The sequence below is a fragment of the Cupressus sempervirens genome, chromosome 5 (assembly GCF_028749045.1).
Source record: "Cupressus sempervirens isolate cs-2001-9-10 chromosome 5, ASM2874904v1, whole genome shotgun sequence".
Taxonomy (NCBI): domain Eukaryota; kingdom Viridiplantae; phylum Streptophyta; class Pinopsida; order Cupressales; family Cupressaceae; genus Cupressus; species Cupressus sempervirens.
The window spans coordinates 843,954,088-843,969,467 of NC_143122.1; the positions used below are offsets into that span (position 1 = coordinate 843,954,088).

The 15,380-nt window shown below is 31.4% G+C and overlaps 1 protein-coding gene across 1 annotated transcript; it reads right to left on the reverse strand.

The window, feature by feature from the left end:
- Positions 1 to 10,797: 10,797 nt before the first annotated feature.
- On the reverse strand, positions 10,798 to 12,737 carry LOC149558513 (L-type lectin-domain containing receptor kinase IX.1-like). Its single transcript, XM_089830875.1, has 3 exons — positions 12,656 to 12,737; positions 11,541 to 12,515; positions 10,798 to 11,495 (listed from the first exon to the last, which is right to left on the reverse strand). The coding sequence occupies exons 1-3, from the start codon at positions 12,735 to 12,737 to the stop codon at positions 10,798 to 10,800; spliced, it is 1,755 nt and encodes a 584-aa protein (XP_089687001.1).
- Positions 12,738 to 15,380: the final 2,643 nt, after the last annotated feature.

Sequence of the window (15,380 nt, forward strand, 5' to 3'; positions counted from 1 at the left end):
CTTTATATATCCACCCAGCTCCACAATAGTTCATCCTAAGATATCACCCAAGAAGATCAATTCAACTAATCTTTTGTTGTAGTATAATCTAAAAACATACCACATTTATTAACTTTTACCTCTAACTCATAAGAAGAGCAATAGAACGGAGAGATTGTAGACTTAAGCGATTTACTATAAGATCATCTATGCTTTTCAGTGAAATAAAAAAATCTAGAATAGGAAGGTTGATGAGCTCCTCAACAAAAAAAATAGAATATAATATAGCTTGCATTCATGAAGCTATTATAAATTTACTATGATGGAAGCACAAATGAGCCTCTTGGAATAGGAAAGGTTCATGCTGCAGAACACTAGGGATGAAACTACAGTTGTTTCACTAGCAACATCTAAGCTAGGATCCTGCCTATCAATTTTATATGTAGTTCTAATAGCATCCATATACCCTAGCCTCTACAGACATTTATGGTCATTGTAGGGATCACCGGCTTGCATAATTTAAGGCAAGTCTCAAGAATTTATATACTGACTTGAGATAGAGATAGTGATTCATGACTAAAAGAATTCACACAGTTTAAACTTTATACCTAAACAAATATAGTGCTTGGGTGAGCAGTAGTCTTGAGAAGATATTTTATGGCCCTAGCATATGGAAGTCTTTTCATTGGAGAGCTCACTACCATGAATCTACCAAATTCCAAATAGCCCCAAGAGAGCATTGAGCTATTTAAGTTAAAATTGGGCATAGATTATTGAGCTAGAAGAGGAGACATTCTTGGGCACTAAGGCTTGACATAACTTTGAAAGTTGGTTGATGGGGTTAATGGGGTGTGATGGAAGGATTGTGATACGTAGACACTATTTTTTCTAGATAGATTAGAATAAGCTTACTTAGACCTTGTAAATGATCTAGACAAAGTTTACTTAGACCAACCACTAGTTATGAAAATAAGAGGAAAGGTCAAAGAACCACACAATGTGGTTTGCGATTTGTCTCATACTTTATTCATGCGATAATTCTATAAGAGGTTCTTCTTGCAACCACCTGTACCATGTGCTTCCCCTCAACATATTAAAGCCAAGTCAAGTAATGACCAAACTTTGTGTCAAGAGTTTATCTTACCATTGGCTTGAACAATATGGTATTCTTGCTTTCAATAATGATTGTGACACAAAATGTGAATGGGATATAAGTAAAATGCATTAATGTTTTGTTGAACAAATGCTACAATCTACAGTAAAATACAAGCTCACCATGCTTAACTAACCAAGGCAGACTATTGTCTAGCATACAGATGTCTATCTAGTATGTAGAGGTAAGGCTTTTAAAATTCAGTAGTTGACCTTCCAACAAATGGTGCAAACATGCTACTACAGAATTTGTCTGCAACCAAGCTTTAAACATGGATATCCAAATAAACAAAGCCATCATAGTAGCTAAAACTTAAACAAGCATGAAACTCAAGGAAGTAATTTCCATAGCTTGATTTAATACAACCAAAAATTTACAAAATAAATAGTCATCAATAATTATATATAGTTACAAAACAATAAGGATTGATTTTAGATGGTTTGAGTGCTAAAGTCAACTTTTTCAGTATCTCTTAGTTGACTGTATAGGTTATGCTAAGCATACCAAGGCTATCATGCTATATTTTTTTTCAACGTATTTGTACTCCAAGTTTAGAAAATATGAATTGTTGGATCATAATTTAATTCCTAATCCAAGCTTGCTATTTGTGAAATGAGTGTTTGATTCCATTTTCTTTTAGAAAGTCTTCCATTGAACTTTCTTGTGTCATAACTTTGTGGACAATGTGTTGGTCTAGGTATTCTCTATTGAAATCTCTTGTGTCATGCTTTTTTGGACAATACATTGATCCAAGCATTCTATGCTCATTCTCCAAATCTTTCTTAGCAATTGATGTCTTTTCTACCTCATCTTCAAAAATTTTTGTGTCACTTTAAGATGTCCAAACTTATAAAATAGCATATCTATGCCAATTTTTAAAATAGATATTTGACTAATAGCATAATATAAAGTAGATCTTTCTTTCTACTTGGTTTTGCTATCATTCCCCCTACACAACACATAGTGGATTCACAACAATAAAATAAGCTTCTCTAACTATGGACAAGATGGGCCAGCCAATGATAACATACAATCAGCCTACTATGTTTAACTGTCATACAAATAAGCAAGAAGAACATAGGTACATATCAGCAATGACCTATTAAGTTGTTTTAGGACAATAAAATGCATTTTCTTAATGTAAAAGAACATTAAATATTTTTCACATTCTTTTGAAACCTTCGGACATGAGTTTCCTACGAAAGAGCATGGTTTTTCTAGCATATGGAGCAACCATATGGGCTACTTTTCTATCTCCCATTTTTTCGTATAATGGGACCCCAAATATATGGATCCAAGGGGTTTCTAGATTTCTCTATCAATATATATTAAGAGAAGAAAAGAAATCTAGCCTTTATGGATTCATCATAAATCGTAATATGATCATCTACAAGGAAAGGCTTCTAACTTACATCTTTCTCAGTTTTTCTAGAATTTAAAATTTGCCTTCTTTATTAAAAAATGATTATATTGTAAAACCCTCTTAGCAATATCATAATTTGACTTTCAATGGAAAAATTGTCCTCATTATCAATGATTACGTTCTTGTAATTCAATTGAAATGTATTTTCTTCTCCTTTGCACAGGTTGCTAGGATCCTTTTACTTACAAGAATTCATTTCTTTTCTTTAGTATCTTCTATGCTATTACTTTAAAAGCTTTTGTTGATCTTGATGGAGCCTTAATTTTTACAAAATTAGAGCTCCCATCTTAGCACAATGATTCAAATTATAACAAAAATTGGACATTAAGCATGGAAAAAACATCAAATGTAGAAATGATTAATGAAGTTCATGATGTAGGTGCATCATAGGGGCATCTTACGAAGTCTAGGAAGAATTGAAGATAATGCATACATCATTGAACTTTAAATTGGATGAAATTTTACTTGTAGGTACTTGTGATAACATGTAAAATGAGGGAAGATTTGACAACAATCATGGCTATAGTATTGTTCAAGATCGCATGGTTCTTGCAAATGTTAATGGAAGCTTAGGGGCATACCAATTTAGTTGTATTAATGAGGAAGAACAAATGGAATTAGTAGGACCTCTGATGGAAATTGTAATATCATAGAAACTAGAATTACACATATTGTAAATAAATATTATTTTCTATGTGTTAAGCTTTACAGTCTAAGACAATAGGATTATTTAACATGCTTGACCTGTAAGTCTATGTGCACTCTTGCGAAGAGAAACAAGCCTGTATATGACATGTGGTGTCAAGAGGGCATGAAGAGGAAATCAAGAATAGTAGAAAAAACATATTCATAGGCTGGCAACAGTATAATAGTTCCAATAATGTCATGCTCTATATGCAATGATTTCATAAAACATATCAATTAATAAAAGGATAGCTCCATTGATGTCTACCACCTACAACACTCAGAAGCCCATGCCAATAGTAGAGTTATATCTTTGTCAAACATACAAGCTCCCATCTACACCTTTACTTTGAATGTCTTAGACTAAATTATTATATCTTTACTCATTTAGCTTAGGATGTAGCAGTATAATAGTTCCGGTGTCATGCTCTATATGAAATGATTTCATAAAACGTATCAATTGAGAAAAGGACAACTCCATTGATGTCTACTAGCTACAACAATCAAAAGCCCATGCCAATAACAAAGTAATATCTTTGTCAAACATACAAGCTCATTTATTATATCTTTACTCAACTTAGGACATAAATATTTAATTTAAACCAGACTAATCTAAGTCCTATAAGGATTACTAAAATTATCTACATTTATTTATCCAAATTACAAAAATTATCAATAATTAGAAATAATTTACTAATAAACAATTTTAGAAAAATTAAAAATTTAATGACAAATGAAAATCTATTTTTTATTTTATTTTGAGGCAATATAAGACAAGAGGAAACCTATTTTTTAGTTTGTTTTTTGTTCCATTTGTAATTTAAGGTCCCCAATGCTACTTTTATCCCTTACCATTGTAAGAATAGGGCCCCAAAATGTGAGAAATTATGAATCTGCAAACGAAAATGTACTCATTTAGTGAGTTGAGAAAATGTCAACATGCATGCAAAAATTTTTGATAGACGGTTGACGTTGGAAAATATTTATTGGCAAAATCCACAAAATCAAATTATAATAGACTCAAAATTTGCCATGTTTGTAAATATTTTGATGTTGTATACTAGGAAAATAATCATTAATAAACAAATCTTAAGCAATTCCAAATCTTAATCCATCCAAAGACCTAAGCATGTATATATTTTGTTAAATGCTAAAATGAGTGACAAAATATATTGCATTGTTTTCAAAAAATATTATCATCATATGAGCATTTATTTACACTTCAAGAGACTACTTGATGGATTGCAAGTTTTGGCGTAAGATATATAGGGATTTCTTTGTAGAGTAAATCATTATTAGGGCCATTCAAAAATACAAAAAATCTAATGAGTTGAGAGAATTTACATTGATTTAATTTATTTTTTATTTAGCTCAATGGGTTTGAAAAACTATAAGAAAGTGGCATGGTTACCAAATAGGATACTAAGAAAAATTAAAAGTGAAACACCGAAAACCTCAATCAAAAAGATAGTAGAACATTTTTTCCTACAATATGCAGAGTTATTAATTTCAGAAACCAAGAATTCTATTTATTCTAATGAGAGATGGATTCATGTTGAATCACTACTCATGAAACATGGATGAATAAGTTTGACTCAAAAACTACACAGTTAAATCTTGATAGCAATATCACACATCAATAAAATTTATCCTATAGTATGTAGTGCATACATATTTTTAATTTTATTTTTATTAATTATTCTTATTTTCTAATTAGTCTGTATACAGTTCGCTAGGGGTTTTATATTTTATCTATTAAGAATTTTAAAATGGCAGTTTAAAATTATTAACACATTGTAATATTTTATTTATTGCCCAGGCTAGAGTGGACTGGAAAGATAAAATAGACAACAAAATTGATTTGATATTTGTTTTTCCTTTTGGGGTCACTATCAAAAGTTATTTGTAATTTTTTGTTGTCATCAAATTTGTGAGTTTTTGACAAATTATTGAAATAAAATTTTGTAGATAAATTTGTGAAAGGTTTTCTCCCACTTCCACATTGAGATTGTGTGTTAACTTCTACAAATATTAGGTTTGTTAGGGATATCTACTGTAGCAGAGCTTAACTCTGGTATGATTTCCCACATTTTGTAGTGCAGTCTTTAGATTTTATGATAAAGGAAAGGTGATTGCATTGGTTTATCTATGATTAGAATTCTTAAGTCGTTGGTTTCTGTTATTTAAATTTGAAAAAAGAAGATTTTGTTATTCTATTTGTGGTGGCTATTTCTTCCATGCCACTCCAAAGTTATACAACCATCAGGATAACTGTTACATGATGTTGTAGTTTTCCATTTTTTTAAACTCTTTTTTATGTTATTGTCTGTCTCAGTATCTATAGGTTCGGTGATGTATAGGGTATTATTTTTTTGGTGGCACGCAAGTTTATATATATTGTGATTTCTCCATTAAAAAATTTCTCATCTTTTAAAATGTATTGCACTGTATCATATTTGTGAGCTAGAGAAAGATTTTAGATTTGTAATAATAGAGTAAGGATGAATGTATTAGAAGAGTTGATTAAGTGCATAGGTATATGCAACGATCGATGGAGGATTCACTACCTAGTTGGAACATACTGGAGTTTAAAATTAACCGTCCAATGTGTAGTGCATCATCTAGAATTCGTCATATAGCTTAAAAGGTGTGATACAGTGACAATCACTCTTTGTTATTTGTATTTGGATATCTCACATTGAAGAGAAAATACTCTAGACCAATATGGTGCTCTTGATATTTTAATGCTAATCTTGTTTACTCTTTTAACATTTAAAACACATATAATACTGAGCACCTCGTCCTTATATGATATAATATAAAATTTCACCCGATATTGCTCACTTCGCAACATTTGACTACATATCTTTAAACCCTCCCAACTAATATTCCACTCATCTTGCCAAACTATAATCTTGGGACACCAGATGGGAAAGTGTTTTCGATATCAAGCGATATGGCATTCTTAGTGGAACTCCTCGTGGATATTCTAACAAAGTACAAAACTGACGTTGAAATTCATGGGCTTTTTGTTTGATATTGCATTTCAGTCTTTTTGAAGTCAGACAGGCATGATGCATAATATGGTGCTTAGCATATAAGTCGAGTCTATTTTATAAAATGTTTAATTCCTTGTTAGTTTGTTGTGTTTATTTTACTTACTGATTTTATGATTCGGCATTCCCTAGAAAACACATAGAAGTTGAGCATTTCTTAATGCAGTCGGTCGGGTGATTACATTTTGACATACCAACAAACACATAGGCCTCTCTGTGTTGCGTTAAATTTCATTATTGTTTTGTTATCGATAAGACCTAGGAAATTGTTAGTGATGATGAAACCTCGACGACACGCAGGTTCCATCAAGGTCTTGGTTGAGATATGAAGAGCATGCCAGAGAAATACTTTTGATGTCATCCTCTACAGAATTTGTTGTGGAATGCCTTTGGCCATTACGAACGAAAAACATCAAACAGGTTGAAACTCTTGGGGGTTCTTGTTGTGACGTTCCACGAGTTCAATCTTTTTCGAGGCAAATAGGCATGGTCCACAAATGCCGGATATCATAGACATCCATTTTTTCGTATATTATTTTAATGCCTCATCAGTTTGTTTTCTCTAGGAGGCATTAATTAAGTCAAGAGGCTTCTACAATGGGAGCATATTTCATTGTAAACAATCTAACATTTTGGAAAAATTTTAGAGGATGTTGAACAGTTATACGATGTCCTTTATTGAAATTCCATTCGGACTTGACCAGAAATTCTTAACACTGACGCTTCCCATTCCCTCATTAACCACACTATATTTTTGGTTTGAACACTTTGATATTTCCAAACACTAAACATGCATCCTACGAGTCCGTAATTGAAAAATTTAGGTCCAGTCGGGTTGTCATAAAATAATAGTTTATTACTGACAGTGTGAAGACACATTTAGATGTTTCTAAATATATTTCTACATCATTCACTTGAGCAAGAAGAAAGCCAATAATCTATTATGACAACAAAACCAAATGTCTTGCCTTATGCTCCATTTTTACGCATTACATTTTTTCAATTCTTTGAAGTTGAACCATCACACATCAACATTATATATGGAAAGAGCCTATTTTATTTTTTATTCAACATTGTATTAAACAATAGGATCGATATTCTGATTTCTATTCAACATTGGATTGAGTAACAGGATCAATATTATGATTTCTATTCAACATTGGATTGAGCAACAGGATCGTTATTCTGAGTATGTATGTTTATTTGTTTTGATTTCTTCTATTTTTGAAATTTTTATTGTGTTGTTCTGTCTTATTTTCAAAGCTCTATAATTTCCTTAATTTTTCTTAGAAACTTTGATAGAATAGAAATTCTTCTCAATTAGAAACATTGTAGATTTGTATTTCTTCAATTTTAGAAACTTTTATTGTGTAGTTTTTTCCTATTTTGAAATCTGCATAGTTTCCTTAAATTTTCTTAGAAAATTTGTTATATTAGAAATTCTACTCAATTGTAGATTTCTTTCTATTTCTTTCTCTTCATTCAAAACATTAGATTTTTAGAATTTAGATATTATAGTATTAATTAATCTGACTTTTTCATTAGATTATTTGAATCAATGATTATATTCCTCTATCTATTATTAAAATAAGATTACAAAGCTATTTTAAAATAACATTAATAATGGTAATTGTTTGCAATTTTTATAATTATATGTTTTAATTTTTTATTTTTATTAATGAGTAGTGATCTTTTTAATAGATAGATCAATTTTAATATATAAAATTTTAGATTATACCATTTTTCATGTTATATTGTTAAAATTTAGATATGCTCTCAAATTATTGATATTAGAAAACCTTTTAAATTTGTTTAGATTTATTTACTATGTGGATTAATAATAATAATTGTTTGGAATTTTTTATAATTATATGTTTTACAATTTTTAAAATTTATTTAAATAAATTATTTTTTCTCGAGAAATATATTAGTATAAAATTATGATTTAGTTAAATTAATATTCAAAATATTTTAACAAGAATAAAAAATGTAGTAGTAGATGGGTTCAACATTGGTTTTAGATTTGATGTTTTAAGATTTTAAATTTTTATATAAATGTTGCATTCTATGAACTATCATCATCATGTTGAAGAGTAGTAGATAGATTTTAGATCAACTAATTATATAGTATGGGTCATGTGAACTATTATCATGATGTTAAATAAAAGTAGATGAGATTTATATCAATTATAGCTCCTACAAACTATTATTAAGATTTTCAACAAAAGTAGAAGAATTTTTAATCAACTAATTATATGCTATAGGTCCTATGAACTATTATTGTACTATTATATAAAAGTAGATGGATTTTAGATTAGCTAATTATACTATTATAGGTTTTATCAACTACTATCATGATATTAAATAGTAGTAGAATTATTTAGATAAGCTCATTATACATCATGAAGCGATTTAAATCTAATACTTTAAGGAAACTCTTTAATAAAAATAGGAGTTGTTTTTTTAAGAAATAGAAAATTAATTTGAAACCAATCCATTATATAGTTTATCAAACATCCAAGTTTAGATAAATAAACATAGATACACATGTACAATTATAATTAATTTATATATTTATAATGCATGACACATTAAGTTTTATTAATGAGTAGTAATCTTTTTAATAGATAGATAATTTTTAATATATAAAATTTTAGATTATACTATTTTTCATGTTATATTGATTGATCAATATTATTGTATTGTTGTTATGCATCTTTTGAGAATAGACTTATCTTGTCTTGTGATGTATGTAAGAAGTAGGTCCTAGGCCTTGATATAATCTCTAACATTTTGTTCAAATTTTCTCAAATTTATAAATTTCAACCTTATATTAAAATAGATTAGAAAAGTTCAATTAGATCTATCAACTAAGTCTGAAAGATTAATACACATTTAAATGAAATGATGCATCAGGAAATTTATATTTTATATTTAAGAATGTCTTTTAATTTTTATAAATTTTATTCTACTTATAAATCTCAATTTTAACGTCTATCAAAATATGAAGAAAATAAAAAACAATAGATCATGAAATGTTATCTATTTTCTCCTTAATGTTTGAAGTTAGGTTTTACTATTAAATTTCTAAATCAAAGATTAGAACATTATATAAATAATATTAAGAACATATAAGTTTTTTGTTAAAAGAAATTAAATGCATAGAATTATGTCAATAGGAAAGAATCAATCAAATCTTCTTCTCTTTCAAATACCAATTTATTGCTATATATGCATAGCTTAATTCTTGTCATTTTGATACTGACCATTTTTTATCCTTACATTATAGATATCAGAAAAAAATTAACTATGGATGCTCAACAAAATAATTCTGAGAACACTATCACAAGCCCACTTCTTCCAAATGACTTGGTGCAATCAAGCCAAATTGTTCAAACTTATTTGGATAGATTGGGAACAATCATTTCCAAGTCTTGTAAAAAAATTACAGATGAAATTCATAATGCGAGCTTTCATGTTCGAGGTGTCCAAGATTCTCAAATCTTGTAGGTGGGACAATATACAAAGGAAATTCATGACGCATGGAAGAAATCATTTGGGTTCTTTGAATTTAGGAAAGACATCTACTATGATGAAGAGCACATGGATGGCGAAAATAACCTTTTCTTCACTGATGAATTCCACATGTTTTTGCATCACTATAATGAAATCTAGGAGTCATATTATTTGACATTATCAATTTTTTTTATAAATTTGTCTGTTCGACTTATCAATTTTGATGAACGTATGTTATTTTTCCTTTGTCTTAAATAAATTTAGTATTATACATACAAGACTATATGGTATTTAGTATATTTGTAGATCTTATCTACACAAAAAGGTTTCTCCTATATGTATTTGTGAATTGTTAAACTATTAATTAGAAATGAATAAATATCTATCTTATCTAAAGTGCAATGCCACTAAATTAATGTGATATTTTAAACCAATTTTTTAAAAAATAATTTACTAAATCTACTATTTTTTTAATGTTTGGTTACAAATTTATTTCATAGAAATGAATAAATCAAGTATGAATTTCCAATCGGATCAAGACAGAAGACAATAACAAATGGAGCAACAAAGAGCATACCAGAGACAATACCAGAGAGAGTATTGTAGATGATGACAAGAACAAATGACACAAGCTGAAGGAGAAGAAGAAAGAAGAACGAAAAATGAAGTCCGATGACTAAATTATGCTAGAAGAAGGGAAAGATTGCTAATACAAGAATTGGAATTACAAAATAGGGATAGAATTACTCGTCAACGAACATCCGATGAAGTATCTCATTTTGAAACACAAGGGAGACATGAAGTTGATTTTGAATCAAGTGAGAGGTACAATCAAGCATTACCTGTATTTGTGGAAATGAGTCACTAGAATGAAAATTCAAGAACAACAGAATGTGTTCCTGAAACACCTCATCCTACAAGCCAAAAGAGGATAAATTTAGGTGGACAAGGCAACAGAGAAAATATACAAAACCCAACTGTATTTCTTAAGGATAATTTCTATAGATCCCAAATGCAGTTTCGACAACAACTGGATAGCTTGAAAATGCCACAGATGTGTTATATTTGTCAGGAATGCTATCTACGAATGAAAGTGGTCCGTACATCAGAAGGTCCAGTATGCAATAGATGTTGACAAGAAAAGGGAAACAACTATGTTCTTCAAGGCTGTGATCAACCGGCCGCCTTCCGCAGGCAATTTCTAGTGTAACTGCCCCAAAGCTGTACACGTCAGCTTCTAGACTGGTTTTCCCTGTTATGTAGCACTCTGGAGCAACATACCCCCGCGTGCCCGCCACCATGGTCGTATGGGAAGCCTCCTGGTCACGTTCCATCACTCTCGCGAAACCAAAATTTCCCAACTGTTCGTGGAGATAAACAAGAGCAGAGGCAATGTCATAGGCGGTACTATATCTTCGGCTCCAATCCAGTGTATCCTCCTCTTCCCCAAAAATGTGTTTATCCAGACTCCCATTTAGCAAGTACTCGTAGACCAGAAGTAACTCTCCCTTTTCGTGGCACCATCCTAAAAGCCGCACAAGATTAAGGTGTCTCAACCTGCTGATTGTTTGAACTTCGGAGACATACTCCTTTCTTCCTTGTCTCAATCCTTGAGCTATTCTTTTGACAGCCAGTGCGTCCACGGTGCCGGGCAGGATTCCTTTGTAAACGCTGCCAAAGCTGCCTTGTCAAAGCTTTTCTTTCTCGCAGAAATTTCCTATCGCGGCACTGAGCTCGGCGTAGGAAAAGCTTCGGGGGCCATGAGAACAGCATTCGTCGAGCTCTGGATCGCTCTCTTCCCTAGCCTTACCTTCTGTTCCCCTTTTTCTGAAATACTGCCACCAGCGAACAACTATGAAGCCACATAGGACCACAACAACGAAGAACACGCATATCAAATAAACATTCACAGAAAATCTGTTTGCATTGCCATTTCTAAGTAATTCACCGGGAGGTCCGTCTTCCCACGAATATTGAGAAGTAAAATTCCAAACTTTTACGGTGTGCGTCTCTGTCAACTCTCCAGTGGCAGCCGAGAAGCCAATCTTGATGTACTCTGGTAGAAAGTTGCTTAGATCTATTGTGTGGTTAAATAGAGGAATTTTGGGTTTAGAAGAATTATACCAGAGAAAGAAGTGCAGAACATTTTCTACACCGTCATAATCCACCAAGGCATCCCATGTCGCGTTTGTGAGATTTTGGTGTGTAGAGCGATTAAATAGACTGGATGTATTGAGCGGAAAAATGAACTTCGAGAAAATGCTATTGACGTCGATCCCAACATGATTGTCATCAGGATCCCAATCGTTGTTGTATGTATCAAACTCCACAGCAACCATCTGATAAGATGATTGTTTAAAGCTTTCCTCATTATACAAGCCAAGAAATCCACCATAAGCGTCCTCTGGTGGTTCCAGTTCGAATGGTGCCATGAAGAGCGCAAGTCCATCTCCATGATTATCGTATATTTCATTGTTCAGATCAATATTGAATTGAAAGTAAGTTGAAAAATTGGCCAGAGCCCCAGTAGACCTATTCCATAGCGGAATACTGTCAGTATAATACGCCCAGCCGGAACTGTTCTTAAGGTTCCCTGATGCTTCATTTCGTGTAAGCTGCAGGGCTCCTTGATTACTCTCTTGATATGTGGCATCATTTTTCCTTTCTATACCTGTTAGAGGAGGGAAGCTAAAAGTAACGTTTCCTGCATGCGATGATAATAGGAAAAGAGCAACACAGGTTAAGAAAAGGAAGGCCCGTGTAGGGTGAGTGAATTTAGCCGTCCTAATATTTGATTTAGAGGGTCTCTGAGGGTAATTTGTTAGCAATTATATTTTGTAGTGCCTTTCATAGGAAGAAGGCTATTGCAATTGTTTGGCTGATTCCATTTCGAGATAGGAACGAACGCATAGGCCTCTCTCTTCATTATTATCTTACAGGATTAGGACCTGCCAATTCTTTAGTCGGGATTTGACCGTTAATTTGATGGGTAGTCTATCTAGTATGTAGAGGTAAGGCTTTTAAAATTCAATAGTTGACCTTCCAAAAAATGGTGCAAACATGCTACTACAGAATTTGTCTGCAACCAAGCTTTAAACTTGGATATCCAAATAAACAAAGCCATCATAGTAGCTAAAACTTAAAAAAGCATGAAATTTAAGGAAGTAATTGCCATAGCTTGATTAAATACAACCAAAAATTTGCAAAAGAAGTAGTCATCAATAATTATATATAGTTACAAAACAATAAGAATTGATTTTAGATGGTTTCAGTGTTAAAGTCAATTTTTTCAGTTTCTCTTAGTTGACTGTATAGGTTATGCTAAGCATACCAAGGCTATCATGCTATTTTTTTTTTCAATGTATTTGTACTCCAAGTTTAGAAAATATGAATTGTTGGATCTTAATTTAATTCCTAATCCAAGCTTGCTATTTTGGAAATGAGTGTTTGATTCCATTTTCTTTTAGAAAGTCTTGCATTGAACTTTCTTGTGTCATAACTTTGTCGACAATGTGTTGGTCTAGGTATTCTCTGTTGAAATCTCTTGTGTCATGCTTTTTTGGGCAATACATTGATCCAAGCATTCTATGCTCATTCTCCAAATCTTTCTTAGCAATTGATGTCTTTTCTACCTCATCTTCAGAATTTTTTGTGTCACTTTAAGATGTCCAAACTTATAAAATAGCATATCTATGCCAATTTTTAAAATAGATATTTGACTAATAGCGTAATATAAAGTAGATCTTTCTTTCTAATTGATTTTGCTATCATTCCCCCTACACAACACGCAGTGGATTCACAACAATAAAATAAGCTTCTCTAACTATGGACAAGATGGGCCAGCCAATGATAACATACAATCAGCCTACTGTGTTTAATTGTCATACAAATAAGCAAGAAGAACATAAGTACATATCATAAATGACCTACTAATTTGTTTTAGGACCATAAAATGCATTTTTTTATGTAAAAGAACATTAAATGTTTTACACATTCTTTTGAAACCTTTGGACATGAGTTTCCTACGAAACAACATGGTTTTTCTAGCATATGGAGCAACCATATGGGCTACTATTCTATCTCCTATTTTTTCCTATAATGGGACCCCAAATACATCGATCCAATTGGTTTCTAGATTTCTCTATCGATATATATTAAGAGAAAAAAAGAAATCTAGCCTTTATGGATTCATCATAAATCATAATATGATCATCTATAAGGAAAGGCCTCTAACTTAAATCTTTCTCATTTTTTCTAGAATTTAAAGTTTGCCTTCTTTATTAACAAATGATTATATTGCAAAACCCTCTTAGCAATATCATAATTCTACTTTCTATGGAAAAATTGTCCTCATTATCAATGATTAAGTTCTTGTAATTCAATTGAAATGTATTTTCTTCTCCTTTGCACAGGTTTCTAGGATCCTTTTACTTACAATAATTCATTTATTTTCTTTAGTTTCTTTTATGCTATTACTTTAAAAGCTTTTGTTGATCTTGTTGGAGCCTACTTTTTTACAAAATTAGAGCTCCTGTCTTAGCACAATGATTCAAATTATATCAAAAATTGGACATTAAGCATGGAAAAAACATCAAATGTAGAAATGATTCATGAAGTTCATGATGCAGGTGCATCATAGGGACATCTTAAGAAGTCTAAGAATGGAATTGAAGATAATGCATACAGCATTGAACTTTAAATTGGATGAAATTTTAATTGTGCGTACTTGTGATAACATGTAAAATGAGGGAAGACTTGACAACAATCATGGCTATAGTGTTGTTCAAGATCGCATGGTTCTTGCAAATGTTAATGGAAGCTTAGGGGCATACCAATTTAGTTGTATTAATGAGGAAGGAAAAACTGAATCAGTAGGACTTCTGATGGAAATTGTAGTATCATAGAAACTAGAATTACACATATTGTAAATAAATATTATTTTCTATATGTTAAGCTTTACAGTCTCAGAAAATAGGAGTATTTAACATGCTTGACTTGTAAGTATATGTGCACTCTTGTGAAGAGAAACAAGCCTGTATATGACATGTGGATTCAAGAGGGCATGAAGAGAAAATCAAGAATAGTAGCAAAAACATATTCATAGGCTGGCAACAGCATAATAATTCCAATAATGTAATGCTCTATATGCAATGATTTCATAAAACATATCAATTAATCAAAGGATAGCTCCATTGATGTCTACCATCTACAAAACTCAGAAGCCCATGCCAATAGCAGAGTTATATCTTTGTCAAACATACAAGCTACCATCTACACCGTTACTTTGAATGTCTTAGACTAAATTATTATATCTTTACTCATTTAGCTTAGGATGTAGTAGTATAATAGTTCCAGTGTCATGCTGTATATGAAATGATTTCATAAAACGTATCAATTCAGAAAAGGACAACTCCATTGATGTCTACTAGCTACAACAATCAAAAGCCCATGCCAATAACAAAGTTATATCTTTGTCAAACATACAAGCTCAATTATTATATCTTTACTCAGCTTAGGACATAAATATTTAATTTAAACCAGACTAATCTAAGTCCTATAAGGATTATTA